Consider the following 27,480-nt stretch of genomic DNA (forward strand, 5'->3'; position numbering starts at 1 on the left):
CAAGTACAGACAGCATTTGCTAAGGTACCAAAGCTTGTCGTGAACTGCAGGAACTCCTCCTCGCCAAGATGACTCCAGAACAGTATCACGAAAGTCTCAGCCATTTGTTTTGTTTTGGGTTTTTTTTGTGGTGAGACAGGATGTTAGAAAAGGCACCAGTGTCCAGTTTGGGAGCAATTCAACTCACCAATCATTAAAGTAGCAGGAAGCCAGGGGAATTTTGCACATTAGAGGAATACAGGGAAATCACATGGCTCCCAATGGACTGGAAAAAAATGCTTAAAAGCTATAATACCTACTGCTGGTAAAGATGTAGAGAAAAGGGCATTTTTCTGCAGGACTGGTAGAAATGCACATCTCATCATGGCCCTTCTGGACATATTCAATAAAAGTAAAGACAGACATACTTTTGACTCAGCAACCCCATTCCTGGGACTTTATCCCTGAGAAGTGAAAACTCTAGGAAACAAAGCAAATGCCCACCTGTAGAAAGAAGTCCTAAAATGTGTGGTCTAGAATCTCAGCTTATCTGTCCTCGCTGCCTTGATTCCCTCCCAGCCTATCCCCTGGGACCTTGGACAGGGAGGGGATGAGTCATGAGGAGCCGGGGCTGGCAACGCCACGCTTAGAGCAGGCTAGTCAAGAGGGACAAAGGAGCGATATTTCCTGGATACGGAAACCCCGGGCGAGAGACAGGCCGCTGCAGGAAACACTCGGCTGGGGCCCCGCCAAGCCGGGGCAGAAGGGTCAGCCAGGCCGGGCCACCTAGACGGACCAGTCTGGAGGCCCCAGGGACACAGGGATGTCCCTGACCCTGAGCCTACGCCTGAGCAGCCTGGAGTCCTGGAGAGGATGCAGATACCTCCCAGTCCCAGGAGCCACAGGACACCTGAATTTGGGTTCCAGAGCCTGACATTCTTGGTTTCGAATTCTGGCTCAGTCAACATTTTCTCACCTACAAGTTAGTGTAATAATAATCATTCTAAACTCTCTGGACCCATGGACACAGGCCTCTGACCTTTGTTTGGTGTCTCCCATTCAGAGCATTCCCTGCCTGGCGCCATCTCAGTCCTCCAACACCTGGACCTCAGCCTCTGCCTCCAATATGGCCCCCAGATATAGAGGATCTTCTCATCGTGGGATCTGACTGTGTATCTCTCCTGCTCATACACCTTCCATGGCTCCTCATTACCTTGGGAACAAGGCCCAGTTCCTGGGCTCTCTTGTGCCCTGCCTCCCCGAACAAGGCAGTCTTTGCCTCCAACTGTCCTGGACATTTGATTCTTTGACTCATTGGCTCTTACCTTGTGCTGTGCCCTCAGAATAGAATGCCTTTTTCTTGCCTGCAGATTCTTCTTCCCCCAAGGCCCAGCCTTACAGATCCCTCCTCCAGGCAGCCCTCCTGGATGCCCCAGTTATAGCTCATGATCCCTCTAGGTACCTCTTTGGCCCCATCCCGCCCTCTTTCTAGCCCTGATCTTGTAGCTCTGGCTTCCCCAGGCTGGTGGCCCCCTGGGGGCCAGGTGGGGACTGAGTACCAGTCAAGGAGCAGTTGGCAGGCTCCCTCCCTGACCCTGTGATCCAGTTGCTGAGTGAGGTTCTATCTCTGGGGATTTCCTGTGACCTCTATAAATAATCCCCATGGCCGCTTCCCATAAGCCACCTCTCTTTTCTTGGAAAAAAGGGACTGTAGCCAAGGACCTCGGTCCAGCCATGTGCCAGGGACCAGGGTAGGCAGGCAGAGCCCAAGCATCCTTCCCCAAGAGTGTCTCCCTCCCCATGTAGGCCCCAATCACCCCTCCTGGGAGCCCTCCAGACCTTCCCCACTCAGAGGACATCTGGCCACCCACCCCGTCTAGCCCATTATTGCTGCTGCTGCTTTTCGTCTTTCTGCAAAATGGACATAATAGTAATAGCCATGGACTAAACTCACGGAGTGACCCTTTCCCTCCAGGATCCCGGCCCCCCATTCAAGGGGAACCCCCAGATGTTGAAGAAGGAAATAAATCAACAATTAGTGACATATTGCAATGAAGTCGTGAAGAAACAGGGTCAGAGGTTCCCTTTAATTGGGTGGTGGGCGCCTCCTGAAGCCCTGCTTCTCTGTGGGTCTTGGATACCTCCCAGCCTCTGCTCATGTGTCCCCTGGAATTGGAGAGTTTGTATCTTCAACTACTGGAGCTGGAGATCTTTTTCTGATTCTGGAAAAGAGCCTGACCCCACAAGAGACTCAGTTACCGCCTCTGGCAAGGGGACTTCACCATTTATATGCTGCCAGGTGGGTGTGGAAGCTGGGATCCCTGGGACCTTACAGGGCCGGAGCTTGGCTGGAGGACTGTAAGGCACCTTCTTTGTTAGAGCAAAGCGCCCTCTGCTGGTTCATCATAACCACAGCAGGTCTGCAGTAAGTCAAAATCAAAGGCCCAGAATCAGGCCCTTCCTCTCCTCCTGGACCTCATTTCCCTCCTCTCCAGCCCTCACTCACTCTACTCCAGCCACACTGGCCACCTCGCTCGCTGTTCCTTGAATGTATCATGAGGCTTCCACCTCAGAGCCTTTGCATGTACTGTGCCCTCTGCCTGGGATGCTCTCAACAGCCTCTTCCACCTGGTTTCCTTCTCACCATTCAGATGTCTACCCAAACATCACCTCTGCAGGGAAGCCTGCCTTCAAGTCCCTGACCAGGTCAGGTCTCATCGAAAGTTTGTCCAGCAACCATCAGACCTCACTGTAAGGGATACCTGCTTGTTCTCCTCTTGTGTTCCCAGCACCCTCCACTTGGCTTTTGCATAGAAAGCCCACAGTCAAACAGACCTGTGTGCAAATCCCAAAGCTGGGGACCTCCAGTAACTAACTACTTCTCTGAGCCCCGTTTTCTTTATCTGTAAAACTGTAACAAAATACCCACAGCGTTGTGCTGTGATGAAGGTCCAATCAAATGATGTGCATGATTCTAGTATCTGGTAGGTGATTGATCAATGTTCACTGAGTGAGTGAATGAATCAATGAATGAATGACTAAACTTAGAGAGGAAGGAGGGCTTGGGGTTTTGCAAGTCACTTTTAAGACACAAGAGGCAACGTTTCAAGATGAATCCGAAAAACGAGTGTCAGCTTGCGGAGCAATAAACACCAATTTGTGTACAAAATACAAGAAAAACATATGTTAGAGGTGCATCCTCAAGTGTGCAAACATGCAGAGAAAATTCTGGAAGGACACCAGTTAAGCCGTGACCCCAGGGAATGGGGCTGTTTAAATGTTTCTGTATCACCTGAGTTTTTTACATTCCTTTGGTATTTGCAAAATAAATGAAAAACTATGAAACAAAGAACCCTGAGATCCTCCAACTTCCATCCCAATCCTTTACTCTTACTCCCCCAGCACCAGGTGCCCAAAGGGACCTCCATTCAGCCCCACTCCAGGGCCTGAACCCCCAGAAGTCCCTGCTAGGGAATCCAGTTGGCTGTAGCTTGGTCACCACCAGCATCAGAGGCACCACTGCTTTGGGTTCAAGTTCTTCCTTGAAGGGATGAGATTTTTACTTGGCCTAAGCTGTTCCCAGATGCTTCAAGGCTTCCTGGTGTCCACTCTGCCTGCGTCCGAGCTTTGGCTGCCCCTTCACTTGCCCACGCAGAAGTCCCGGAAGATGATGTCCAGGACCTCCTCCGTGCCCCCTCCACCAGTAAGGTGGGCCAGGTGCCCTCGGGCAACCCGCAGTGCCTCGGCTGCCAGGGCTAGGTCTTTCGCCTGCTTGTAGTGGCCAAGGGCATCCAGGCAGCCCTGGAGATGGTGCTGGTGCCTCGCCCGTGTCAGAAGTGGTGGGCCTGTGGATGGGTCCCCACACCTGGAAGGGACAAAGGATGGGGTCTCTGAACATTCAAAGTAGGGATGGTCAGACCCATTTTTTCGATACGAAACTGAGCCAGCAGAGCAGGTTTGTGACCAAAGCCAGTGGCTCTGCCCCTGACCTTTGGATAGAGGGAGGCTGTGCACTGGGCAAAGTGGGTGGGGGGGCTTGCTCACAATATAGCCAGTTCCTTCTTCAGCGCTTCCAGGAGGTCGTCTAGCCCCTGGCCGGTCAGGCAGGACAGCAGTAGGTGGGGGGGCAGGTCAGGATTGGGGTCTGGGCCGTTGGAGGGCAGCAGGTCTGACTTATTCAGCACCAGCAGGAGACGCTGGCCACTCGGACTGGGGCTCCTGGCTCCCGTGGGGATGACAACAGCATCCAGGAAGTTGCAGCTGGACGGAGAGGCCAGGTCAGAAGCATCTAGCACAGCCAGAATGAGGTCAGCCTGCTCCAGCCTGGGGGAATGGGAAAACACAGCAGTGACCCCAGAGTTGAGCAATTAAGGGCCCTCGGAGGGGGCGGAGAGTGAGCCAAACTTAAAAGGCTGCCCTCCGCAAATAGCTGAGTCCCCACTTAACGGACACTTAGCAGCCTTTCCTCATTAAGGAAGAATGAAAAATAAATGCAACAGGGCGATACTACAGAGGAAGGGCCCCATTTCCCACTCCCTCTGCCCTGCTTCCCACCTGTTTTGGGCACGCCGCACGCCCTCTTGCTCCACAGGCCCCACGCCCTCCCGTAACCCCGCCGTGTCGCTCAGCAGCGTGGGGAACCCGGCCAGGTCCACGGGGGTCTCCAGCACGTCTCGGGTTGTCCCTGGCTCCGGGGACACGATGGACACAGGCTTCCGGCCTTGAGGTGGAGGGTGGGGTCAGAAGGAGGGGCAGGGGGGTGGGGAGAGAGGCGAAGGAGTCCCTCCCTCAGGCTCCAGCCCTCGGCTGGACCAAGATTTCTACCTCCCCGCCCCCTTCCCCACTCGTGAAAGCTCAGTATCCTAGCTCTTAGCCCATCTCCCTGCCCGGGCCCCGCCCCCTGCCCACTCACTGAGCAGGTTCATCAGGCTGCTCTTGCCAGCGTTGGGAGGTCCAGCAATCACTACGTGCGCCCCTGAGCGGAGCCTCTGCCCGCGCCTGGCATCTCGAAGATGTGCTCCCAGTGCCACCTCCAGCTCCCGCACTTCTCTGGTAGCTATGGATAAAGGGAAGCAGAGGAGAGGGAGTAAGAGGGCCTCTGGAGGCTGAGACAAGATATATCCCCATCTCCCACCCTCAGGGAGACCCACCTTGATCTAGGACGCCCTCCTCCAGGTTGTCATCCTCACCAAAATCGATATAGGCCTCCACGTGGGCCAGAGCCTGGGTTGGGGGGAGGTAGTGTGATCACCCAGAAACCCATTCCCCAATGTGCCCAAGTCCAGCCTGACCTACGGGGCCAGATAGAAGGCTCATAGACAGGAAGCTCTCATGCAGGGGACGGTTAGGTAGGGTCTCTGAGGCAAGATATGAGTGAACCGTGTACTTGCCTTAGTAAGAATCTCGGCCCAGCCATGGCAGAGGTGGCCCAACTCCCCATCCAGCTGCCTCAGGGCCTGCCGCCGCTGCGCCTCAGTTTCTGCATGGATCAGATCTGCCAGCCCTTCCACCTCGGTCAGGCTCAGCTTGCCATGGGCGAATGCCCTCCTGGTGAACTCCCCTGCCTCTGCCGGCCGTAACCCTGGTACACTGCCTGCGGGAAGGTCTAGGAATCCTGAGACCTTGGCCCTTACCCAGGCCCACCAGCATAGCCATACCTTAAACCCAAGGCTGCAGACTCACCCAAGGCCTGCAGGACGCCACTCACCACGGCCGGGCCTCCATGCACGTGGAACTCTGCGCAATCCTCACCCGTGAAACTCTGGGGACCTAGTGTGGTGAGGAGATGTGTCAGGAGGAGGATACAGCCTGGGTAAAAGCGGAAGGAGGAAGCTGGGTTACAGGAGCTACGCCCCTCACCTGGGAACCAAAGCACCAGCGCGCGATCCAAAGGCTCCCCAGAGCAGGGGTCGCTGAGCTGGCGCAGACAGGCTCTGCGGGCCGGGGGTAAGTCCTGGGGCGCCGTGAGGCTCCGGAGGGCGTGAGCGCTGGAGGGGCCGCTGGTTCGGATCACCGCAATGCCGCAGCGGCCTTGGCCAGAGCTCAGAGCGAAGATAGTGGACCCGGAACTGGGGGCCGGGGCGCCGCTGCCCTGGCGCGTGCACGATCTAGGACTGGAGAGGAGAAGAGTCAGTGCATCTGAGCTCTGCCGCCAGAGTGGCAGGTGGATCGAGGGTTCGATGGCCGGAAGATGCCCCAAGTAGAAGTTCTGCAGCTAAAGGATGTATAGATTGGAGGGTCTGAGGCCAGAAGATGGCTGGATTGAGGTCTCTGAGAGCAGAAGTTGCCCCAGATGTCGGTTCTGCGGCAGAGGGATGGACAGACTGGGGTTTAGAGGAAGGCGAAAGGTGGTTCTACCGCAGGGAACTGGGTCCCCAGGTCCTAGGGAGAGGGTTTGGGGCCCAAGTAGCGCCCTACGCTGTCACACCCCCTCCCTAGGTCGCCCCACCTGCGAGGCCCACGTGCCGCGCGGGCTATCAGAGTCCACAGACCCCGCCACATGGATTTACAAGCAGCGACCTGCCCGCCTGCCCTGTCTGGAGAGTCGGCCAGACTGGGCAAAAGGCCCCGCCCACTCCGCGGCGTGATTCTTACAGTGCTCAACAACTCTCGATTACTATTGGGCCCCTTAGAAGATGGTACTGCCTACCCTCTGAAGCTCTCCTCTTCTATTGGCTGAGGCCAGGGAAAGAGGCAAAGGGGCTGCTCGCCAGGGTGCAGCGAAATGATGTTCCTCCGGCAACAATAGACAGGATTTTCAGATCCTAGAGAGACGGAGATCCTAGTCGTTGGAAATGAAGGGTAGAAGGAAGGGCTGGGCTTGGCACGGGGCCGTGGGAATTATAGAGGGGCGAGGGCTTGAGTCCCGTATTTTTCATCTTGCCATTACATAGCCTTAGGGGAAGCAAGAGCATCTCAGTAGATGGGAGGGATGATTTCCGGGGAACCCATGCACTGGCCCTGAGAAAATCTTGTCCAAACATCTGGGAAGACTCCTACTTGTTTTCCTGGAACTCTACAATTTCTCGCCCCTCCCCAGCTTTCCCTCCCGCCGTTCCCTCGGCCTCGGATACCCTTCCTCATCTGACAAACTCATCCTCAGTGCCTAGCTCCAAGGTCCCCTTCGCAAAGAAGCCTTCCTGGAACACGCAGAACAGCCCTCTCTCCCTTCTCGACTACTCTGGCCCACGTCTGCTCCTGCAGAGTTGAGTGTCCGGGCTGTCTCTGGCTCCCCGAAAGCCGGAAAGGGGAATCTGAGAGATTACTTTCAGGTTAACCCAGGACAGCGCTGGCTCGCAGAATAAAGCGCTGATGGAGGAATTCCAGGCGCTGGATGGGCGGGATCTCCGGGGGCGCTTTCGCACGGAAAATTCTCTGGTTCTTGAACAGGGCGGGCGGGCGGCGGGCCTATACTTTGGGAAGAATCGAACATTCTTTTAATCAACTCTGCGCCTCACCCTGCTCGGTTTTGTGTATTGTTTTGTTTTGTTTTGTTTGTTCTTCATTTGTAAAAGAGGGATGAAAGATGACATTCGCATTCTCCGAGTTGTTCCATCTGTTAAAATTATACATCAAGCGCCTACTGTGAGAGCAACGAGAATCAGTCTGGGTCCCTACCCTTGCTGGGCCCAGTCTAACAGAGAAGTTTACTCAGGATGGTCAGGGAGTCCGGGTGACAGGCAAAATACAGGACGCCCATTTAAATGTGAATTTCAGATAAACAATGAGCAACGTTTTAGTATAGCTATGTCCCGTGTAATATTTGAGACATACTAAAAATATATTCGTTTATCTAAAATTCACACTCAACTAGGAGGACTGTATTTTTATTTGCTAAACTTGGTAGTTCTATCGGGTCCTCTCTGAGGACGTTACATCCTGAAGGATGCAGGGGTTAACTAGACACAGACGGTGTAAAAACTGTCCTAGGCAGCTGAGCAGCATGTGCTAAGGCCCTAAGGCAGGACCTGATATAGTTATTCTCATCCCTGCTGTGGTGGTTGAAGTTATTGTTACCAGGAATCTCCTGCGCCCAGGCCTTCCCGGTCCCACGCCCATCTCAGATTCCAAACAGTTGGGGAAACCGTCTCCAAGGCGGAGAATCCAGGCCCAGGGCGGGCGGGGACGAGACCCAGAATACAGCAAGGGCGGGGACCAGGAGGAGAATGCACGTTCGGTGCGGGCGGGGACGAACACCAGATTGCGAGGTGGGCGGGCGAGAACGAAACCCAGAAAACAACACAGGCGGAGTCGAGAACGAGAGAACGACGTGCGCGGGGCCGAGAAGGAGAATCGAGGTTCGGCGCGGGCGGGGACGAGAAGCAGCGCTCGGGCACGCGAGGACGGCGGCTGGCGCGGGCGGGCGCGGCCTTTGTCTCCTCCTCTGGCGCGCTCCGCCGCTGTACCGGCCCCATGAGCCCGTGGCCCCCAGGAGCCTGGGCCGCCCGCAGCCCCTGACCTGACCTGCCCTCGCCATGACCGAAGCCGCCTCTGGCCCCGGGGGAACGTCCCTGGAGGGCGAGCGTGGCAAGAGGCCCCCGCCGGAGGGCGAGCCTGCAGCCCCGGCGTCTGGAGTTCTGGGTATGTGTGCGGCATCTGAATCTGACAGGGTTGCAGGTGCATGGGGTGTTCGCGGCGGCTGTACAGGGAAGGGGATTGAAGTCAGCAGTCCCGGGCCTGGAGTCCAGTCGAAGGGCCCGCTCCTTGGCACTGCGGCTGCAGCCGGGCGGGCGCGGCCGGGACGGTGCAGCGGGTGGTGGGTCCCAGCGCAGAGACCCGGACACGCCCCTCCTAGAGCCCCGGCCAGGGACTGAACCCAGTCACCCCTTGGGCTACCGGATCGAGGCCGGGCAGTGATGCACTTGAGAGAGCCTCTCCGCAGAGGATAAAGAATCATACAGTATTGGGTTCGAATCCTGCTCAACTGTGTGACCTTGGGCGCGTGACTTAAATGCTCTGGGCCTCAGTTGCCTCACCTGTGAAATGGGGGTAAGAACCGCACCCAACTATGAGGACGAGCTGACATAATGTGGTGAGGTGCACAGAGCTGCTAGTGAGCGTCCTATCGATTGTGGTTTTGGAGGCGGAGCTGGGCCTCAAGAATGAGTAAGATTTGTAAGGGAGGACCTGGGGGAAGGGCATTCCTAGAGAAGGGACTGGCTGGTGCAAGGACGTGAAGGGAAGGAAACAAGCCAAACCCAGAGCTCACAGGGACTTAAATGCCAGAATGAGTGCCGAGGAACCCTGGCGATTGTGAGATCAGGTGTGAGGGCTGGAGGGACCAAGACTGAAGACCAGGGTCCTGATCCGGGAATGGCCTGACCCCAGCCTGCCCTGCCTGCTTCCCAGATAAGCTTTTTGGGAAGCGGCTCCTGCAGGTGGGTCGGTATCTGGTGTCCCACAAGGCATGGATGAAGACGGTGCCCACAGAGAATTGCGACGTATTGATGACCTTCCCAGGTACCTGTGCCACCCGCCCAGGACCCAGACTGAGCTCCCCTAAGCAGGGCTCCCCTGAGTCTGTAGGAGGCCTGGGACCATTAATGGCAAGAGCCATCGGTCCCTGTGCCCCTTGGCAGACACGACCGATGATCACACTCTGCTATGGCTGCTGAACCACATCCGCGTGGGCATCCCCGAGCTCATCGTGCAAGTCCGCCACCACCGCCACACGCGTGCCTACGCCTTCTTCGTCACCGCCACGTATGAGAGGCGAGTCCCTGTCCCTGGCCTCTCGCTGACCCTGCTCCTCAGCTCCCCGCCCTTCCAAGCGCCAACTGCGAGGTCCAGCCACCCTGCATTTGTCCCAGGCGGCCACCAGGTACACCATCCCTAGTTCCAGGATGGTGAGCCAGGGTCTCCCCGTGATCCCACCTCCCCTGCCCTTCCCGCAGCCTACTCAGAGGGGCCGACGAGCTGGGTCTGCGCAAAGCAGTGAAGGCTGAGTTTGGCGGGGGCACCCGCGGATTCTCCTGCGAGGAGGACTTCATCTACGAGAATGTGGAGAGTGAGCTGCGCTTCTTCACCTCCCAGGTGCGGCCGACTCTGGCCCCCAGCGCACATTCCTAGCCCGTGGGCAGCTGCTCCCTGTGCTCACGCCCTATCCCCTGCAGGAGCGCCAGAGCATCATCCGCTTCTGGCTGCAGAACCTACGTGCCAAGCAGGGCGAGGCACTGCACAACGTGCGCTTTCTGGAAGACCAGCCAATCAGTGAGTGAGGCGGGGCCAACCTTCCAATCATATGTGGGGTGTCGGCTGGGATCCTAAGAGGAGGTATCAAAGTAGGAAGGGCTGGAAGGCGGGGCCTATATGCAACCAATCAAGGGCTACTGAAGAGTTGGGGGGGGGCACCTGGAGATAGATCAATGAACTGATGGGATGTGGCCTCAGCAAAGGGGTGGGGCTTGTCCCCTCAGAAGCAGGTCCCAGAGAAATTCTTTTTTGGGTCTGGGATAAGGTAGGGGCAGGACCATGGACAGCACTAGGTGTATTGTGCGGTGCTGCCGAGCCTCAGTTTCCCCTCCAGGAAACCAGCCACTGCAAGCTCACTTTCTAAAGCCAGCTTTGCACCATTCCTCAGACATTTTGAGCAAATATCTATTTAAAAACATGGTTCCCCACTAGGGCCCCACTCTTCCAGGTTTCCTGCACACTTACCCCCAGCCCCTGCACCTCCCAAATTTCCAAGGAGAACCAAATATTCCTTCCATTCAGAACTCCCCTGGGAAGAGGCTCTACAAGTTTAAGAGCAGACAAAAAGCTGTGACTTGGGTTTCAGCCAAGGAGGGGCTGGCCAAACCCAGCACAGGCAGAAGGGTGGGGTCACCCATTCTTGTCCCCCAACAGTCCCTGAACTGGCGGCCCGAGGGATCATCCAACAGGTGTTTCCAGTCCACGAGCAGCGCATCCTGAACCGCCTCATGAAGTCATGGGTGCAGGCTGTGTGTGAAAACCAGCCTCTAGGTGTGGCCCAGGCTGGGGGATGGGTGAGGGGTCCCAGGAGGCAGGCAGGGCTAACTGGGACCCCTCTATCCCTGGCAGATGAGATCTGCGACTACTTTGGAGTCAAGATTGCCATGTACTTCGCCTGGCTGGGTTTCTACACATCAGCAATGGTGTACCCAGCTGTCTTTGGCTCTGTCCTGTACACATTCACGGAGGCTGATCAGGTGCCGTGTGTGGACTGGACAGGGATTGGGGCACCCAAGATACTCCCCTACTTGTGCCAGACATTTCAGCCCTCTTCTGCTACCCTCAGACAAGCCGGGATGTATCCTGTGTGGTCTTTGCCCTCTTCAACGTGGTCTGGTCAACGCTGTTCCTGGAGGAGTGGAAACGGAGGGGGGCGGAGCTGGCCTATAAGTGGGGAACGTTGGACTCACCTGGGGAAGCCGTGGAGGAGCCACGACCCCAGTTCAGGGTCAGTTGGGGGAGGGTCTGAGAACGTCCAAAATTGGGTGAAGGGGAGAAAGCACACTGGTCGGGGGGTGGGGGTCCCTACGGGAACAAAGGGACGTATGAAATAGGGCTGCAGCATCCAAGAGGGTATGCCAAGTGGGGACTCCACATGCTCAGAGGGAGAGGGGTGGGAAATTGGGTTTGAGGGACTGGGAAGGGTGCACTAGGTGGGGAGAGACAGGGACGCTGAGTTCGAAGGACTGGGAAGGGTATGAGGCAGAGGCAGCCCCTCTGATCTCATGTTAGGCCTGGGCTCCACCCTCTGGCAGGGCGTGCGACGCATCAGCCCCGTGACTCGGGCTGAAGAATTCTACTACCCTCCCTGGAAGCGGCTGCTCTTCCAGCTGCTCGTGAGTCTCCCCCTGTGCCTCACCTGCCTGGCCTGCGTGTTCCTGCTCATGCTCGGCTGCTTCCAGCTGCAGGTGACCTCTGGCCCCTAGCCCTGGCCTTGGCCCACCCTGGCGACCACCTATCCAGGTGTACTCCAAGCCCAGCCCAGCTGCTGGGGTGATCCATGAACCCCATATCCCTGCAGGAGCTGGTGCTGAGCGTGAAGGGACTGCCCCGTCTCGCCCGCTTCCTGCCAAAAGTCATGCTAGCCCTGCTGGTCAGTGCAAGCGCAGAGGGCTACAAGAAGCTGGCTGTCTGGCTCAATGACATGGGTACGTCCCACTGCCCACCCCCCAGGAGGAAGGGCCCCACTGCCCTATGGGGTCCCAGGTGCCCAAGGCAGTCTGGGCCACCCCCTCACTCACCTCCTTGGCCCCTAGAGAATTACCGGCTGGAGAGCGCCTACGAGAAGCACCTCATTATCAAGGTTGTCCTGGTGAGTGGTGGTCAGCAGGCAGGCGGGGGCTCTGCAGGAGGCGTGTGGGGGCTTCTAGGGTCACGGCCTCAGAGTGACCACCCACCTGCCTGCTTTCAACAGTTCCAATTCGTCAACTCATACCTGAGCCTCTTCTATATTGGCTTCTACCTCAAAGACATGGAGCGCCTGAAAGAGGTGAGACCCTGGCTGGAGGCAGCGCCCTCTGTGGCACCCTAGTGGGCCAGACCTGGCCCAAGGGGTCCACGGGCTCTCCAGCCCCTCCCCTCCTCCTCCATCCTTTTCTCCTCTCTGTCCATCCGTCTGTGTGTCCTCTCTGCCTGTTGCTCCCTCCATCTGTCCGTCCACCTGTCCATCCATCCCTCCACAGCTCCTGATCGTCCTGTCCCTGTCCCAGAGCCTCGAGCGGCAGCTTTGGGCGGTGCTGGTCCCGCTCGTGGCCCTGCGGTTCCGCCTGTTCCTCCTCTCCCTCCAGGGTCTCCTGCTCGTGGCCCGGGCCAAAGTACGGGCAGATGGCGAGCCCTCGGGGCCTCGCCAGGGTGGGCAGTGTGGCTGTGCTGGAGGCCTCACGCCGAGCTGAGGGTGCATGCTCTGAGGGGACGGGGCTCAGCTGATGAGGTGCAAGTGGCGGGGGCCCCTCCAGGCCCCGGGGACCAGCTAAGCTCCCAGGTGGTGATGCAAGCATGGAGGCCTGAGGCTTCCTAGGAGTTTGGCTAGGAGCGCTGTGGCCTGCTGGGCTGTGGTTTGGGGTTGCCTCCCTGTCCAGGGTCATCCAAATTGGGTTCAGGGCGTGTGTGCAAGCGTATGCTCCAGGAGGGTGGCCTGTCTCCGCACAGCCTGTCCAAGTGCCTGGGGCACCGCCTGCCCCCCACGTGGCCTTTCTCCATCCCCTTCCTGCCCCCAGATGCTGGCCACCCTGCTGATCACCCGCCAGTTCCTCCAGAATGTTCGGGAGGTGCTGCAGCCCCATCTGTACCGGCGACTGGGCCGTGGCGAGCTTGGCCTGCGGGCCGCTTGGGAGCTGGCCCGTGCCCTACTTGGCCTGCTGAGCCTCCGGCGCCCTGCACTCCACCACCTCGAACCCCAGGCTGAAGAGGGTGGTGGTGGCAGCAGCAGTGGTGGGGGGCGCAGGTGTCTCAGCGGGGGCTGTGGGGCTCCTGAGGAGGAGGAGGAAGCCACAATGGAGCGGCGGCCCGCGGGGGAAGGTGGGGAAATAGGGGATGGGCCTCGGGGGGGCAAGGAGGAGGAGGAGGAGGACGAGGATGAGGATGAGGAAGAGGAGGATGAGGATGAGGACGAAGGTGAAGAAGACGGCCTCCTGGACTGCGGGCTCCGACTGAAGAAGGTCAGCTTTGCTGAGCGAGGGTCTGGGCGGCGTCGACCTGGCCCAAGCCCAGAGGCCCTCCTGGAGGAGGGGAGCCCTACCATGGTGGAGAAGGGGCTGGAACCAAGTGTGTTCACACTGGCTGAGGAAGATGATGAGGCCGAAGGGGCTCCCAGCAGCCCTGAGCGGGAACCCCCGGCTGTTCTGCTTCGCCGGGCCGGAGGCGAGGGCCGAGATCAGGGGCCTGATGGGGGCCCGGACCCAGAGCCAGGTTCGGGTGACTCAGCTCGGAGGCAGCGTCGGCAGAACAGGTCATCTTGGATCGACCCACCAGAGGAGGAACACTCACCTCAGCTCACCCAGGCCGAGCTGGAGAGCTGTATGAAGAAATATGAGGTGTGGAGGGCACCTGAGGGTGGAAGCAGGGCCCTCAGAGGGGCGCAGCACACAGTCTGAGGGTGGGGGTGGGGTTGGGGTGACGGGAAGGAGTCAGGGGACCCTTGTTGTGGTCAGCAACCTGCCAAAGGGGGAGCTCTGGGTCCATGCAGGATAATGTGAGGGAAGTGGGCTTGATAAGAGGAAGAAGGTCTGAGGGAAGACGTGGCCTGGTCGGAGGGAGAGCCCTAGGCCACGCCCAGGTGCCCGTCCACAGGACACGTTCCAGGACTACCAGGAGATGTTTGTGCAGTTTGGCTACGTCGTGCTCTTCTCGTCTGCCTTCCCGCTGGCCGCCCTCTGCGCTCTGGTCAACAACCTCATCGAGATCCGCAGCGACGCCCTCAAGCTGTGCACGGGGCTGCAGCGGCCCTTTGGGCAGCGGGTGGAGAGCATTGGCCAGTGGCAGGTGGGAAGTTGGGCCGAGGGCTTGGAGCGGGGGTCCACTGAGGAGGAGAATGGGCTGGGGAGGGTGGCTGGACCCCACCTGAGCCCCAGTGTTCCTCCTGCAGAAGGTGATGGAGGTCATGGGTGTCCTAGCAATCGTGGTCAACTGCTATCTCATTGGCCAGTGTGGGCAGCTGCAGCGCCTCTTCCCCTGGCTCAGCCCCGAGGCGGCCATCGTGTCTGTGGTGGTGCTTGAGGTGGGCCTGGCGGCCGGGCGGGGGAGCCAGGTGGTGGGTAGGCATCCCCGCGCCTGCAGCCTCCTTCTCTGTCACCTCAGCACTTCGCTCTGCTCCTCAAGTACCTCATCCACGTGGCCATCCCCGACATCCCAGGCTGGGTGGCTGAGGAGATGGCCAAGCTGGAGTACCAGCGCCGGGAGGCATTTAAGGTACAGGGGCTGGGAAATGCTTTCCTTCTCTGCTAAGTGGGGCTTCTCCACCCCACCTGGCTGGCAGCCAAGTCCTTAGCAGGAGGGCAGATGAGCAGAGCTCAGTGTAGTAATTGGCATTCCAAAGGGGCCCGGTCCCTTTCGGAATCCTGGTGGTATCCAGTCCAGCACCAGACTGGTGCTCATGAACTGTCATCTGCCAGCTCACCCAGCATTGCCCTGTTTGGGGCCAGGGACACAGCTGATGCTTCCTAGAAGCCCAGCCTCTGCCGCATTCCTCAGAAAGCTGCAGGGCGGGCCAAGGAGCTCGTTGGCACTGACCAGCGGAGCTATCCACGATGATGGAAGTGTTCTAGGTCTGCCCTGCCCATGTAGCCCCTCATTACAGATGGCCAATGAGTGCTTGAAATGGGGCTGGTGCAACTGAGAAACAGAATTTTTTTCTTTTCTTGTCTTGTCTTGTCTTGTCTTGTCTTGTCTTGTCTTTGAATGATTTTAATTGACATTGACAAAGGCACGTGCAGCCATTGGACTGGCCAGTGTGGACCCTGTTCTGACCCAGTCACAGCTCTGTCTCACCAGTTCTCCAGAAAGCAGGGAATCGTTGAAGCCCAATATTTGTTTATACTCTCCCAATTCCTAAAACAGTGTCTGGCATGTGACCAGGGACAGAGTTGGTGGCCAGTAAATGTTCATTCTCTTCTTGATTCTCAGAAAGTACTGGCATGGGTCCAGGGATGCAGTTGGTGCCCAATAAGTGTTTAGATCTCTCAGCACTTCTACAGAGCCCCAGGGTGGGTCTAGGGATGCAGCAATCACCCAGTGAGTGTTTGGATTTCTCCCCACTTTGGTAGAGAGCACTGGCATGGGCCTGGGCCTGGGTGGGCACCCACTCACATACCCCCTCTTCCCAGTCTCCATAATGGCTCTGTTCTGCCCACAGAGACATGAGCGCCAGGCCCAGCACCGCTATCAGCAGCAGCAGCGGCGGAGGCGGGAGGAGGAGGAGCGCCAGCGCCACGCGGAGCATCATGCCCGGAGGGAGCGCGACACCAGTGGACGGGAGGAGGCTCGGGCTGAGGGCTCCGGGCAGGACCCAGCTGCCCCTGAGAAGGCCTCAGCCAAGGCCAAGGGCAGTGGGGCAGGCAGTCATGGGCCAGAGCGGCCCAAGCGCCCAGGGTCCCTGCTGGCACCTAACAACGTCATGAAGCTGAAGCAGATCATCCCACTGCAGAGCAAGTTCCTGTCATCCGGGGCCGCGTCCTCACTGGCTAGCGTGGGGGCTGGCCTCACCGCCCGGCCGCCCCCTGCCCAGTCGCCCACGGGTAGCGACACCCGCCTGCCAGCTTTCCTCAGCTTCAAATTCCTCAAGTCACCTGAGACCCGGCGGGACCCTGAGCGTAGCCACTCGCCACCCAAGGCCTTCCACGCCGGCAAGCTCTTCCCCTTCGGCGGGGCCCGGGCTGAGGCCGGGTCCAACGGGGCGGGCGGGCAGGCCCGGCAGGACGGGACCCCCGGCGGTGGCAGTGGCCGGGCCCAGCGGAGTGGGCCGGCGGACGAGGCTACAGCTGAGGAGCCGGACACACCCCGGCCCGAAGAGGAAGGCTCAGGTCACAAGCTTTAACTCGGGGGTGGGGATTCCAGGCCAGGCTTTGGGGGTAGGGGTGGGGTGTCCAGGCCTGGGGAGAGGGGCTAAAGGGAAGAGAGGAGGCCCAGTCTCCAGTACCAGTTGAGGACCTGGGTATGTGGCACCTGGAGTGTCTCGGTCAAAGCCTACTCTCTTTCCGGGACCCCTGAGAGCCTGGAGCCCTGTGCCTGACCCTCCTCATCTCCAGGGAGGGATGCCAAAGTCCCCTGTCCCAGTGTCCGTCCCAGGGCGCCTGCCTGCCATGCTCTGGTGCCAGGAGAGATGAGGGAGACCCCTTCACCATCTGGCCCTGCCTCTCCTGCCCCCATGAGATCCCACAGCCAGCTCATTCTGGGGGGACTGGACCCCCCAGGCCTCTATGCAAGTCCCCAACCTGCAGCCCAGCTGTTGGAGGAGGCCTTCCTTGAAGGTGGGGCTAGGGCTGCTCACCCAGGGAGTTCAGGGCACTCAGCCACAGGCTGCACCCATATGTGTGCTGAGCAGAGCCACAGGCCTTGCTGCCACCCCTCCCACCTCATCCCAGCCTGGGGTCCAGCAGCCCATCCCAGGGAGCCCAAGAGGTGGCAGCTGTAGCACCAGGGACATAGGTCTGAAGTCAGAGGGACTTCCTCAGACTCCTCTCTCCGTGAGGGGGAGGCGACCAGTGCCCAGAGGCGGGGAATGCACCCGAAGAAGCCTATCCCTTGTCTGATCAGAAGCAATAAGGCCCTCGATGTGCCTGAAAGCCCGGGAGGGAGCGCGGGCAGGGTCCCCAGCGGCGGGGGCGGCAACTCCCCGGAACGGCCCCTCTCGCCTCCGCAGGGACAGCGCTGGCCCCCATGGGCGCCCCCGCCCTCCGCACCCGCCGCAGCCGGAGCCCTGCGCCGCCGCCACAGCCGCCGCCAACACCGCTGCCCCGGCCCCCGACGCCACCCGCCGGCTGCTGGCAGTGGGACGGGCCGTGGGGCTGCGGGGGCGAGGGCACCGCCCCCCGCCAGGCTCCGGCCACCGCCGAGTGCCCGCCCTGCGCCCTCGCCGGGCCCCCGCCCGCCCCCCAGCCCCTGCCGGGGGACGCCAGCTTCTACAGCCTCCCACCGCCGCCGCCTCCCTCCTCCGAGCCCTCAGAGCCCCCGGCGCCTTCGCCCAGCCCCAGCCCCAGCCCCAGCCCCCAGGCCGTGTGCTGGCCCAGCGGCTGGCATTAGCTCCACCCACCCTGCCTTCCTGTTTTCATATGCAATATCAACCACGGACCCGGGCGGCGGCTGCCTTCCAGAAAACGCTTCCACCCAGCCAGATGTACCCCAGTATTGGCTGTCCCCTCCTGGGACAGCCCCTCCAGGGGCCCCTCTATCTGCCGTTTCCCTTTCTACCAGGATGGGGGAAATGAAAGGAAATCCCAAAAACACAACAGAAAACACACAGAATAGGCGATTATTTATTTGTTTTTAATTTATTTTGTCATATTTTTGTAAAACGGCAGAAATGCAATAAAAAGTATATTTCGACAGTGCCCAAGGATGTAGCAGTGGAAAGGGGACTCAAGGGCCTAATGACTTGAGGTTGGTGCCAGCTCTCTGGGGGCCTGGCAGGCCCAGGGTGGGTTCCCCTCCTGTCTGTCCTGTGACCCTTGAGGAGCTCCTCCTAAGAACTAGGTCTCCAGGCCATGGATGGAAAACTCCAGACTGTGCTGCCTCTGAAACGGCCCAGATTTGAGGGCCAATTCCAGGCCCAGGGGCCCCTGGGAGGAGCTATAGAGCCTCAGGCCCTGTCTTCAACCTCCGAGAGAAAGGAAGAAATCTTAAAGTGTTGACAGGACTCAGCAGTTTGGGCCTCAGTCCTGCAGGGCTGCACTTTCTGGCACATCTACTTCCCAGGTCGCCATCTTAAGAGTCAGGGGTGGTATGGAAAAGCTGGGGTGTGGAAATCAGAAGGCACCTGGTGCCTGAGTCATGGTGTTGAGGGGATGTCATGTTTGGTGGTGGCACTGGGGAACTGCTGGATGCCCCACTGTGGGACAGCTGTCAGACCCAAGTCACTGGGACTCTTCACTGTGTGATCAGGGATAGATGTGGCCTCTTCCGCTCTTAGGCATATCCACATCCAAAGGCTAGAGCCTGATGGGCCCCACCCCAGGGCGGGGAGCCTGGGGGGAGCCAGTGTGAGGAAGGGGCACTTTGAGGGGGTGCTGTGAAAGAAGTCAGGGTTCACTGGAGGCAGGACAGCAGCCTGTGCAAAGGCACAGAGGTGTGGGAAGGCAGTTTGGTGACTGGGGGAGCAGAGTAAGGGGGGCCCCAGAGACAGAGGGGTGGGTGGAGGCCGTTTGACGGCCCTGTGCTAGGAGGCCACAGGGAGGCTGTGGGACCCCTGCCTACATTGTGGATGGCACTGGCAAGAGACAGAACCCAGCCCCTCAAAGGGGGAACTGGAGCCAGGGAGGTGTGAGTGAGTCTCCAGGAAGGACAGGCTACAGCTGGCTCCCACTCAGCCCCATGGCCTTTGAAGCTGAAGTCCTGCCCTCAACTCAGCCACCAACAAATGGTGATGCCACATGCCTGCCCAGGGTCAGGCCAAGCCCTGTGACTGGGGGATTCCAAGCCAGTCTGCGAGCCTCTAGGGACTTAGCCCTCCCAGGCACAACCACGGTCAAGCTTGCCTTTCCTGAGGACCTGCCTTGGGACCATAAGAACTGAATGGTGTAGACATGCCCAGAGCTGAGCACCCCCAGCATGGCTGGGTGGCCGACCATGGAACCTTCCACCTGGGAGGTGCTGGGCAGCTGAGGCGGGGCCTGCCCCATGGCCCAACCCCTCACCACCCCCAACACCCCAGCACTCAGCTCCAAAACTCTGGCTTGCACTCAGGCCTTGAACCTTCTGCCCAGAGCCCAAATGACCCCTATGTGTCTGGGCTCAGCCGCAAACCCAGCCCAGCTGGCGGCCCATGAGTGGCTGTAGAACCCGTGGACCAACGGTGGGCATTCCGCGACGCTCCGGGTGCCTCCTCTCTGAGCCAGGGGTGCATGAGGCCGGGCCACCTGTGCGGTGTCCACAGTGGCTGGTGGGCATGCCACCCTGCTCGCCAGGGTCCTGAGCGTGGGGTCCACCACAACTCCATCCTCGGCAGCATGGACCATCTCTCTGTGGGTGCCTTGGTCCTCAGGGACACCTTGACAGGTGAGGCAGAGGGGCGGGTCCAGGCAGGTCTTGGCTCTGAGCGAGACGGCCACAGCAGGCCCACGAGAGAATCCAGCTGGTCCTGGGGCCCCAGTGCCTGGGGGGCCCCCCTTGGCTCCTCTTGGTGATGATGGGATGACTCTCAGTGGCTCCGTCCTCTGGGGCTGAGGCACGCCGAGCAAAAACGCGAGATCGGGTAGGAAAGATCCTTTTATTGGGGTGGACACGGAGCACGCACTAGTCCATGATAAAATGACTTAAGAGAAAGATCCAGAAGGGCTGACTTCTCCCCCTTACGCATGCTCAGAGCAAGGTCTGGGCACCGAATAGGTCCCGGTGGAGCTCGAGACAAGGCAAAGTCTTTAAGGCCCAGACCGGCAGGTGGGAGCCGGGAGTAAGGCCTGCTTCCACCCCCGCCACCAGGCCACAGCAGGGCCCTGGCTCTAGACCCTCGCAGACTCACTCCAGTTTTCCAGAGGAGAACTGGGGAGCAAGAGGAGGGGGACTGGAGGTGGAGAGGTGAGTAACAGGTTGTTTTTTTAAAAAGCATCTACCAACATCACACTACTACTGGGTCTGACGTCCCCTTTAACCATCGCTTGGTACATTTTACAGCATAAATAAAAACTCAGGGAAAATAAATACATCGGCTCCTATGAGGTTGGAAGTGGTGTGGACTGTGGGGCATGGGTGGGCCGGCGGCAGGAGTGGGTGGGGGCGCTTACACAAGGCGGGCGGGCAAGGAGCAGACAAGACAGGAGGCGCCTGTGGGGGAGCGGGAGTCTTAAGTGTCCTCGTGCATGTCTGGGCTGTCGGTCCGGGCGACCTTGCGGGGGGGTGCCGAGCTCTCGCCTTCGAGGTCCACTTGCTCCTGGTCTCTCTTCTTGGCGGCATTCTAGGGGTAGAGGGGAAGGAATGGGGGCAGTGAGTCTTCCTTTAAGGGAGCTCCTGAAATCTGCTCCTGGCCTTGGGGCTCTGATGCATCACAGAGCTGGGCCTGGAGTGGGGCACTGACCTAGGGCCCCTGGCTGGGCGGCCCCTTCTGCCACCTAGACCTGCCCCACTAAGCCACGATCCCCTGGAGACACCAGCCTGTGATGGGCACTTCAAGGAGTCACCAGGACTCTCAACAATTCACACACGGCCCATTTCTCAGATACCCAGAGGGCAAAGGGCACTCATGAGCCACCTGGGGAAGCCCAGGAATTAACCACAGAATAGGAAAGCTCGCTGGTTGGGGAAAATCTCCTTTCCTCACTGGTGGGAATCAAGGCTGGTGGGGTGGAGGCGGGTGGTACTAGGCCAGGAGCTTAGGTTTTCTGAGCAGTCACATCATCACGGGGTCCCCCTCCAACCTCACTCACAGCAGGTCGCTGTCCAGTGTTCAACCTTAGGGGAAATACGAACTGGCCAAGCTGCCAAACTACACATGGAGATCTTCAGTAAAGAAAAAGAAAAAATATCTAACTGTCAGAAAGGCAGCCTCTTGGGGGGATGACAGGGGTGGCTACTTTTCACTGCAGCTACACAGCCTTGTAGTGCCTGGATCTTTAATCGTATGTACATTTCACCACTGAACAAAGATTCCAAGAAACAACACTGAGGTCTACCTGCTCCCAGGTCTGGGCCTCAGTACAGCTTACCAAGTCCCTGCTCATCCCTAAGCACCAGAGCCCTGTGGCCCCTGCACAGCCATTCCTTCCTCTAGAACATTCTTCCCTCTCCTGGATTGCCTGGCAAACTCCTATTCACCCCTGAAGTCCCCACTTGAATACCCAGTCTCCCAGCCACCCATGTCCTTCCCCTAGTCAGAGCCCCATGCTGGGCACCATGTTCCCCCCTGAGTCCCAGCACCCGAACCCCTGCCTGCCTTACCTTTTTGTCCCATTGCTGATGTAGGTAGCGCAAAAGAATATTTGTTTTTTCTGTCACAATGACTGAGAAGGAAAGACAAACAAAGTTGCAGGAAGAGGCTGCAGGGAAGCTGGCTGTAGGCATCGCAGCCCCCATCCCGGCCTGCACTGTCCTCCCTGGACGAGCTTACCCTTTCCTGGCCTCTGGGCTGTGTCTACCCTGAGTGGCCCTTCTGGGACTCAAGTCGCCACCCTCAACCCAGGAGGAGATTTCAGGAAGCCAAGCACTTTCCCTCCTGAGCACATGCCACTGACCGGGGCCCAAGCCGGCTGCTCTGATGGGGTCCCTGCTGCTCAGGGAGAGGCTGATTCTTAAACCGAGTGTAGATTCCACTCTCAGGCAGGGACTGAGCCCCAGCACAACAGCTCATGGGGGTGTTTTCCCAAGCAAACAAGGAGCACAGACCTATACGGCTGTGACCCAGTGACCACAGAACGCGCCCTGCAGGGTCCAGGTGGATTCGTTCTCATGGGTAAAATGAAATATCACGACCACGACAAAACCACCTTGAGGTTGCTGTGCTCTGCAGGCTCCAGCCCATTCCCTGCAGGTCCTCCATTGAGACGCCCCCTCCTCCAACTTCCCACCCCGGGATGGGCTGGGTCCCCCACCCCACAGTACAAGTCTGGGGATCTACGACGTGGAACCAGCTGGGGATGCCTAATGTGATGGGAGGTGGAGGGGAGAGGGCCAGAGAGCAGCAGACAAGGGTCAGCTCAGGACCCTGCAGGGCCGGATATGGATGCCAGTGTGGAGAGTGGGAGGGTCCCAGGGAAAGCTGGGCTTCCCGCTGTTCCCAGGGTCTGGGAGCTGACCAGCTTCCCACAGGTCCCTCCTGCACCACCCTCTAGCCCATCCCCTGGGCAGCCAGGATGGGATGACAGAGGCCACTTACTCTGTTCGGATGGGTACTCCCGAGTGGGCAAGTAGACTGAGGGACGTCGGTTCTGTGGGAGGGTCGGGAAGGCGCGGGTTAGGAGAGCAGATGGGTCAGCCTGGGGTCCCCTCACCCCTCAACTCGGCACCCACCCTCCAAGGCAGATCAAAAGACATGCAAGGAGATCAAATGGGGCTGTGCTTGAAGCTCAGCCTTTGTCCCTGGGGACATTCCAATCTGGGGATACACATCACCCCAGCCCCTCACCCCCAGGCAGCTCATGGCCTCCATACTCACCGAGGCTTTGCATACAGAGTCGGCATGAAATCGACTAAAATTGCTTTTGTTGTAGACAGGCAGTCCTTTCAAAAAATCTGCCTAGAAGACAGGGAAAACAGGAATTGAGAAACCAGGCAGCAGGCTGGGCCACCCCTGGAGCACCTGGAGGGGCGGGCCACCGGGCAACTTCTGGTTTCCTTCTTCTGTTCCCTTGAGAATGCACGCTTGAGCTGGCTGCCTGATGTGCACACTGTCATGACCAAACCAATCTTTGGGTGAGGGTATGTTCTCCCACGGGGTTGTCACAACAGTCATGTCACTGGGTGAGAAGTGAGGAAACTGAGGCTTGGAGAGGACAGGTCACTTGTTTAAAGTCAAAAGCAAGCAGTCGGGTGGGGAGTCAGAGCCGGGCCCATCTGACTGTGGACCTGCCCTCTGTGCTGTTGATTAATCAAATTCCCGGTCTCGCCTCTATTTATGCCCTGCAATAGCAACCAGGGATGGAGAAAGACTTGTCCACCCTAAGAAACCCCAAGGACCCATGTGACAATAAATGGGGCTGGGGGAGCAGGAGTCTGGGTGAAGGGGAAAGAGCAGCTGGGATACAGGGGCTGCCAGGACATAGGACCAGGAGTCCAGGGTCAACCGAGCAATGAGTTCCAAGAAAATTCGGAAATCCAAGTTCCAATGTGTCAGTGTCAGTCTTCCAAAACTGGCTGAGCTCTATAAAACGCTGTATGGACCAGGGTCAGCTTGAGGGCAGCTCCTGGGGTCCCCACACCCAAAGGCTGCCCTGAAAGGGGGGAATGCCTCCCGAGGAGAGGACCAGAAGCCTGAAGGGAGTAGGCTGGCTCCTCCCTGCCACCTGCTGCCTGGGATAGTGGCTTGGGTGCTAGAGGTTTCAAGCCCACAAGATGCCAGGGAGCCAGGGACAGAATTCATTCACAGCCCTGACTCTTAGAAAGTCCTTTTTCCCAGACACTCTGGCATCAGCTCGGCAAGGAAGGGCAAGGGCTCTGGAAGGGTAGGACCCTAACTCTGGGTGGGGGGCAGGTCTCTGCCACAAGATGGGGGGAATAAAAGCCAACGGGAACTGAGTCTACCTCGGGAAACTGAAGCACAAGAGACTCTGGGGTGCTGAGGAGGGACGAGACTGACAGCTAGGGGCAAGAAGCGACTTCCCAGAAGAGCAGGAGGGCAACGCTGTGACACGCCTGGAGCCTGGAGCGAGACAGCTGGGGAGGGGCTCCCCATGTGGACCAGGGGCTTCCCAAGCTGGAGTCACCCCATCATCCAGATGAGGAAACAGGCAGAAAGGTCATATAACACTTGTCAGAGGTCACCTAGCCCCCAACGAGAAAACAAGGAAGCTGACTGAACCCAGAGGCCAAGCTCCTGTGACTTACCCCCTGTGAAAACAGAGGGCTCAGAGCCCCTGCAGGTTACATAAACCCTCCCTCAGGTGGTCCCTCGTCATGCCTGAGCCCAGCGTTACACCATCGGGGATGCTGCTGTTCAGGGGATCCCCAACCACCCTCCATGGGACCTACCCCTCCTCTGCAAGGCCCCAGCAAGACCTCGATGGGGTGGGCCAGCCAGGGGAGCTAGATTATGTATGGGCCTCCTGCTCCCACCCAGGACGTGGCCCTCACACCTGGGGGTCATGCCCTGGAGCCAGCTCAGAGCCCCTCAAACCTGCCTCCCTGTCCCAGGACCCTTGCTTCAGCTCAGCCCCAGACTACGGAGCCAGCTTCATCCACCCAGCAAGGTCTTCTCAGGACCTGACTACGTGGCAGAACCCATGCCAGGCACCAGGGCACCATGAGGACCCAGAGAAGACCTAGTCCGGGCCCTGGGAGCAGCCTGCACAGGGGACACAGGTGTGCTCAAAGAGCCATTCAGTGAATGTACAGTGGCCATGAGGCCAGGGTGCCACAAAGTACCATGTGAGGCCCGTTATGGCAGGAGGTGGGGGCAGGGAACGCTGGCTGGTCTGGGGGATTGGGAAGGACTGCCCAGATGCACTGATGCAGGCCTGAGACTTGTAGGGAGAGGAGAGGTCCCAGTCCTTGTCAAACCCCTCCTGGCTCAACCTGGCCCACTCTGGCCTCCTGCCACACCTCTTCAGCCAGTGCCACCCTCCAGGAATGCCCCTCCTTTCTCCATGTGGGAAACACCCGTCTCTCCAGCCAGCTCAAAATGCCCCCTGCCCCTTCCCTCTCCCCACACCTCGGGAGCCTCTGCCAGAGCCCTGCTCACACCCCAACGAGATCATCTGTTTACACGTCCACTTCCCTCACTGGGCTGCCCCCTCCCTGAGGCAGAGGGCAGGGCAGGGCTGGCTCAACCCGGGGCCCCTGGCAGGGCTTACATGGGGCTGGTGGGAGAGTGATGAGAAGTGTGGGAACCTCAGACCTGCACTCAATCCTGGAAGGGCCCCTTCCTGGCTGTGTGGCTGGGAGCCAGTGATCTCCCAGGCTGGCCACCCCCTCTGTGAACTGGGGGTTACAGCAGCAGCAGGGACTCCCTCCGAGGGTTGTTCTGAGTCTCAGTAAGACAACAAAGGGAAAAAGCTTTTCACAGAGCTCCCTTGAGGGCACCTGTTAGCATCAATGCATCTGTGCTGAATAAATGAATGAAGACAGGGTACGGCCAGCACTTCCTATCAGCCAAACAGGAAAACAAGGCCTCAGGTACAGGGGGAAATCTTCACCTCAGCCAGACAAATCCTAGCTACAGCTGGGCCCAGAAGCCATCCTTTGCCTCAGCAAACACTGAATACCTGTGTGCCAGTCCCTGTGCAGGCAGCCTGCCAGTGACCCAACCAAAACAAGATGAAATGGTATGCAGAGTGAGGAGAGACAGGGGGGCCTCCTGCAGTCAGGAGGGGCCCTCTGAGAAGGGAGGTGATGTTCAGAGGAGGAAGAGCACTCCAGGCACAGAGTAACAGGTGCAAAGGCCCTGGGGAGGCAGGGACTTGGAGTGTGAAGATGTGAAAACAAGGCCACTGTGGCCGGAGCTTGTGGAAGGAGGGGTGAAGAGGTGAGGAGCTGAGGTCAGAGGGAGGCAAGGACCATGGAGGCCAAGGAGCTGGGGTTGCATTGGGGTTACAAAAGGAAGTCCCTGAGTGTTTTGTAAGTTAGAAAGTGATATAACCCAATTTACATCTTTAAAGGCTCCCTCTGGTTTTGGGTGAATTACAGGCTGCCAGTGGGGTGAGATGAAGTCAAGAAGACCCGGGAGAAGGCTGGAGTAGGTGTTCAGATGGGAGATGGCAGTGCCTGGACCAGGGTGGGAGGCATGGATGGATTCAGAATCCATTCTGGAGACACAGCCAATAGAATCCTCAAATGGACTGGGCATGGGTGATGAGGTTGCAGCCAGGAATGAAGGACAATACCCAGGCTTGGGGACCCACATACTAGGAACTCACCACTTTCCCATATTCTTCCTGACAAGAGGTCTTTTGCCCAATCCCCACCACATCCCAAGGACTACGGATTGGGGGCTGAGACCCTGGGTGTGGGGACAATGGCGTTTGACTTACCCTGACTAAAGCTTCCATCACCCCTATCAGCCTTGGGGATGCCAAATAGTAGAGGATGGAAGGGGCTTCAGCCCAACTGAGGCTGTCCTACTTCACAAGTTGGGAGACTGAACTTCAAGAACCATAAGACCCAAATCCCAGGATGAATGAGTGGTCCAAGGGGGATTTTAACCTCCCAACAATCAGTTGGCATTATCCCCTCTGCGAGATGAGGAGGCAGCTGGGAGGGGATGTCACCAGCCCAGAGTCACCCAGTTCATCTGTTGAGCGTTCCCTGTTCCAAGCCCTTCACGACGTCAGTTCCTTAAATTATCACAATCCTATGAGGTCTGGACTACTGATACCCCCGTTTAACACGAAAAAGGCCTGGGAATCGGAGAGATGAAGTTGCTCCCTCTTAGAGGTGGTCGGGGCCGTAATGTCGGAGGTGGGGTCTGGGCTCTAGGGCAGCAGGGCAATTTGCGATGTCGCACTTCCTCTGGTGACAAAGCCCCGCATGTCACGATGTGAAGCCCCCTCCCCGCCCCGACGCTCAGGCCCGCCTCCCAAACCCTTCTGAACTGGAAAGGCCCAGGCCAGGCCCGCCGAGGATGAGGTCTGAGTTAGGGGTCTCGGGGGACTCCAATCCCACCCCCAGGCGATTTCCGGGGGAGCCGCGACCCGGAAATGAATGAATTGTCAAGGCCGGGAAGCCTAGATGGGGTCAGGGGTCGGAGATAGAGTCAGGGTGGGGTAAGCAAGAAGCTCACAGCAGGGTCCGGGGGTCGAAAGTCACAGGTCAGAGCGATAGGCGGGGCCGAGCCCTAGGGGGCCGGGCAGGGATGTGAGGGGCCTCGGAAATTACTGGAGGTGGGTGGGCCCGCGACGCCATTTTGTCGAGCGGAGGGGGAATATGGGCCTGGCGGCCGCCCTTACCATCTTTTGTTTTCTCCGTCGCCGCCTCAGCCACCGCCTCAGCCGCCGCCACCGCCACCGCAGCCGCCTTAGCCGCCGCCGCACAGTAACTTCCAGCCACGGCACAGCCCACACTGATGGTGCGGCCGCCCTTCCGTCATTGGCCCGCCCTCTAGCCCCGCCTCCAGGTTATGCGGTATTTGCGCGCTCCCATTGGCCAAATCCGGCTAAGTCACGCGCCCATTGGTCGTCACGCCTCCACCCTTCGTGGTCAAGTTCGGTTGAGAGAGCAAAACCCCGCCCGGGACTTGCA

General features: G+C 58.8%; 3 protein-coding genes across 8 annotated transcripts; 1 reads left to right on the forward strand and 2 right to left on the reverse strand.

The window, feature by feature from the left end:
• Positions 1 to 3,344: 3,344 nt before the first annotated feature.
• GTPBP3 (GTP binding protein 3, mitochondrial) lies at positions 3,345 to 7,231 on the reverse strand. 2 transcript variants are annotated; one of them, XM_074350473.1, is made up of 10 exons: positions 7,053 to 7,231; positions 6,629 to 6,760; positions 5,839 to 6,092; positions 5,662 to 5,748; positions 5,370 to 5,572; positions 5,130 to 5,202; positions 4,892 to 5,035; positions 4,534 to 4,699; positions 4,024 to 4,302; positions 3,345 to 3,844 (listed from the first exon to the last, which is right to left on the reverse strand). In XM_074350473.1, exons 1-10 carry the CDS (start codon positions 7,073 to 7,075, stop codon positions 3,619 to 3,621), a joined length of 1,587 nt encoding a protein of 528 aa, XP_074206574.1. In that variant the 5' UTR covers positions 7,076 to 7,231; the 3' UTR covers positions 3,345 to 3,618. The 2 variants fall into 2 exon arrangements, with proteins under 2 accessions (XP_074206574.1, XP_010970421.1); XM_010972119.2 differs by lacking the exons at positions 6,629 to 6,760; positions 7,053 to 7,231 and adding an exon at positions 6,428 to 6,548.
• A 144-nt stretch (positions 7,232 to 7,375) lies between these two features.
• ANO8 (anoctamin 8) lies at positions 7,376 to 17,993 on the forward strand. 4 transcript variants are annotated; one of them, XM_074350469.1, is made up of 19 exons: positions 7,379 to 8,559; positions 9,328 to 9,438; positions 9,558 to 9,690; positions 9,873 to 10,011; positions 10,092 to 10,188; positions 10,825 to 10,941; positions 11,020 to 11,147; positions 11,237 to 11,398; positions 11,706 to 11,858; positions 11,972 to 12,098; positions 12,207 to 12,262; positions 12,365 to 12,439; positions 12,633 to 12,764; positions 13,167 to 13,982; positions 14,239 to 14,430; positions 14,534 to 14,665; positions 14,746 to 14,856; positions 15,800 to 16,466; positions 17,306 to 17,993. In XM_074350469.1, exons 1-19 carry the CDS (start codon positions 8,454 to 8,456, stop codon positions 17,683 to 17,685), a joined length of 3,834 nt encoding a protein of 1,277 aa, XP_074206570.1. In that variant the 5' UTR covers positions 7,379 to 8,453; the 3' UTR covers positions 17,686 to 17,993. The 4 variants fall into 4 exon arrangements, with proteins under 4 accessions (XP_074206572.1, XP_074206570.1, XP_074206571.1 ...); XM_074350471.1 differs by lacking the exon at positions 9,558 to 9,690 and having other exon boundaries at positions 7,376 to 8,559; XM_074350470.1 differs by lacking the exon at positions 12,633 to 12,764 and having other exon boundaries at positions 7,383 to 8,559.
• On the reverse strand, positions 17,905 to 27,345 carry DDA1 (DET1 and DDB1 associated 1). Of its 2 annotated transcripts, XR_012501618.1 has the most exons (6): positions 27,189 to 27,345; positions 22,745 to 22,825; positions 22,466 to 22,517; positions 21,532 to 21,593; positions 20,382 to 20,551; positions 17,905 to 19,820 (listed from the first exon to the last, which is right to left on the reverse strand). XR_012501618.1 is itself a non-coding variant. In XM_074350475.1 (5 exons), exons 1-5 carry the CDS (start codon positions 27,189 to 27,191, stop codon positions 20,441 to 20,443), a joined length of 309 nt encoding a protein of 102 aa, XP_074206576.1. In that variant the 5' UTR covers positions 27,192 to 27,345; the 3' UTR covers positions 19,849 to 20,440. The 2 variants fall into 2 exon arrangements, 1 of the variants encoding a protein (XP_074206576.1); XM_074350475.1 differs by lacking the exon at positions 17,905 to 19,820 and having other exon boundaries at positions 19,849 to 20,551.
• Positions 27,346 to 27,480: the final 135 nt, after the last annotated feature.

Source organism: Camelus bactrianus, chromosome 22 (genome assembly GCF_048773025.1).
Source record: "Camelus bactrianus isolate YW-2024 breed Bactrian camel chromosome 22, ASM4877302v1, whole genome shotgun sequence".
Lineage (NCBI taxonomy): Eukaryota > Metazoa > Chordata > Mammalia > Artiodactyla > Camelidae > Camelus > Camelus bactrianus.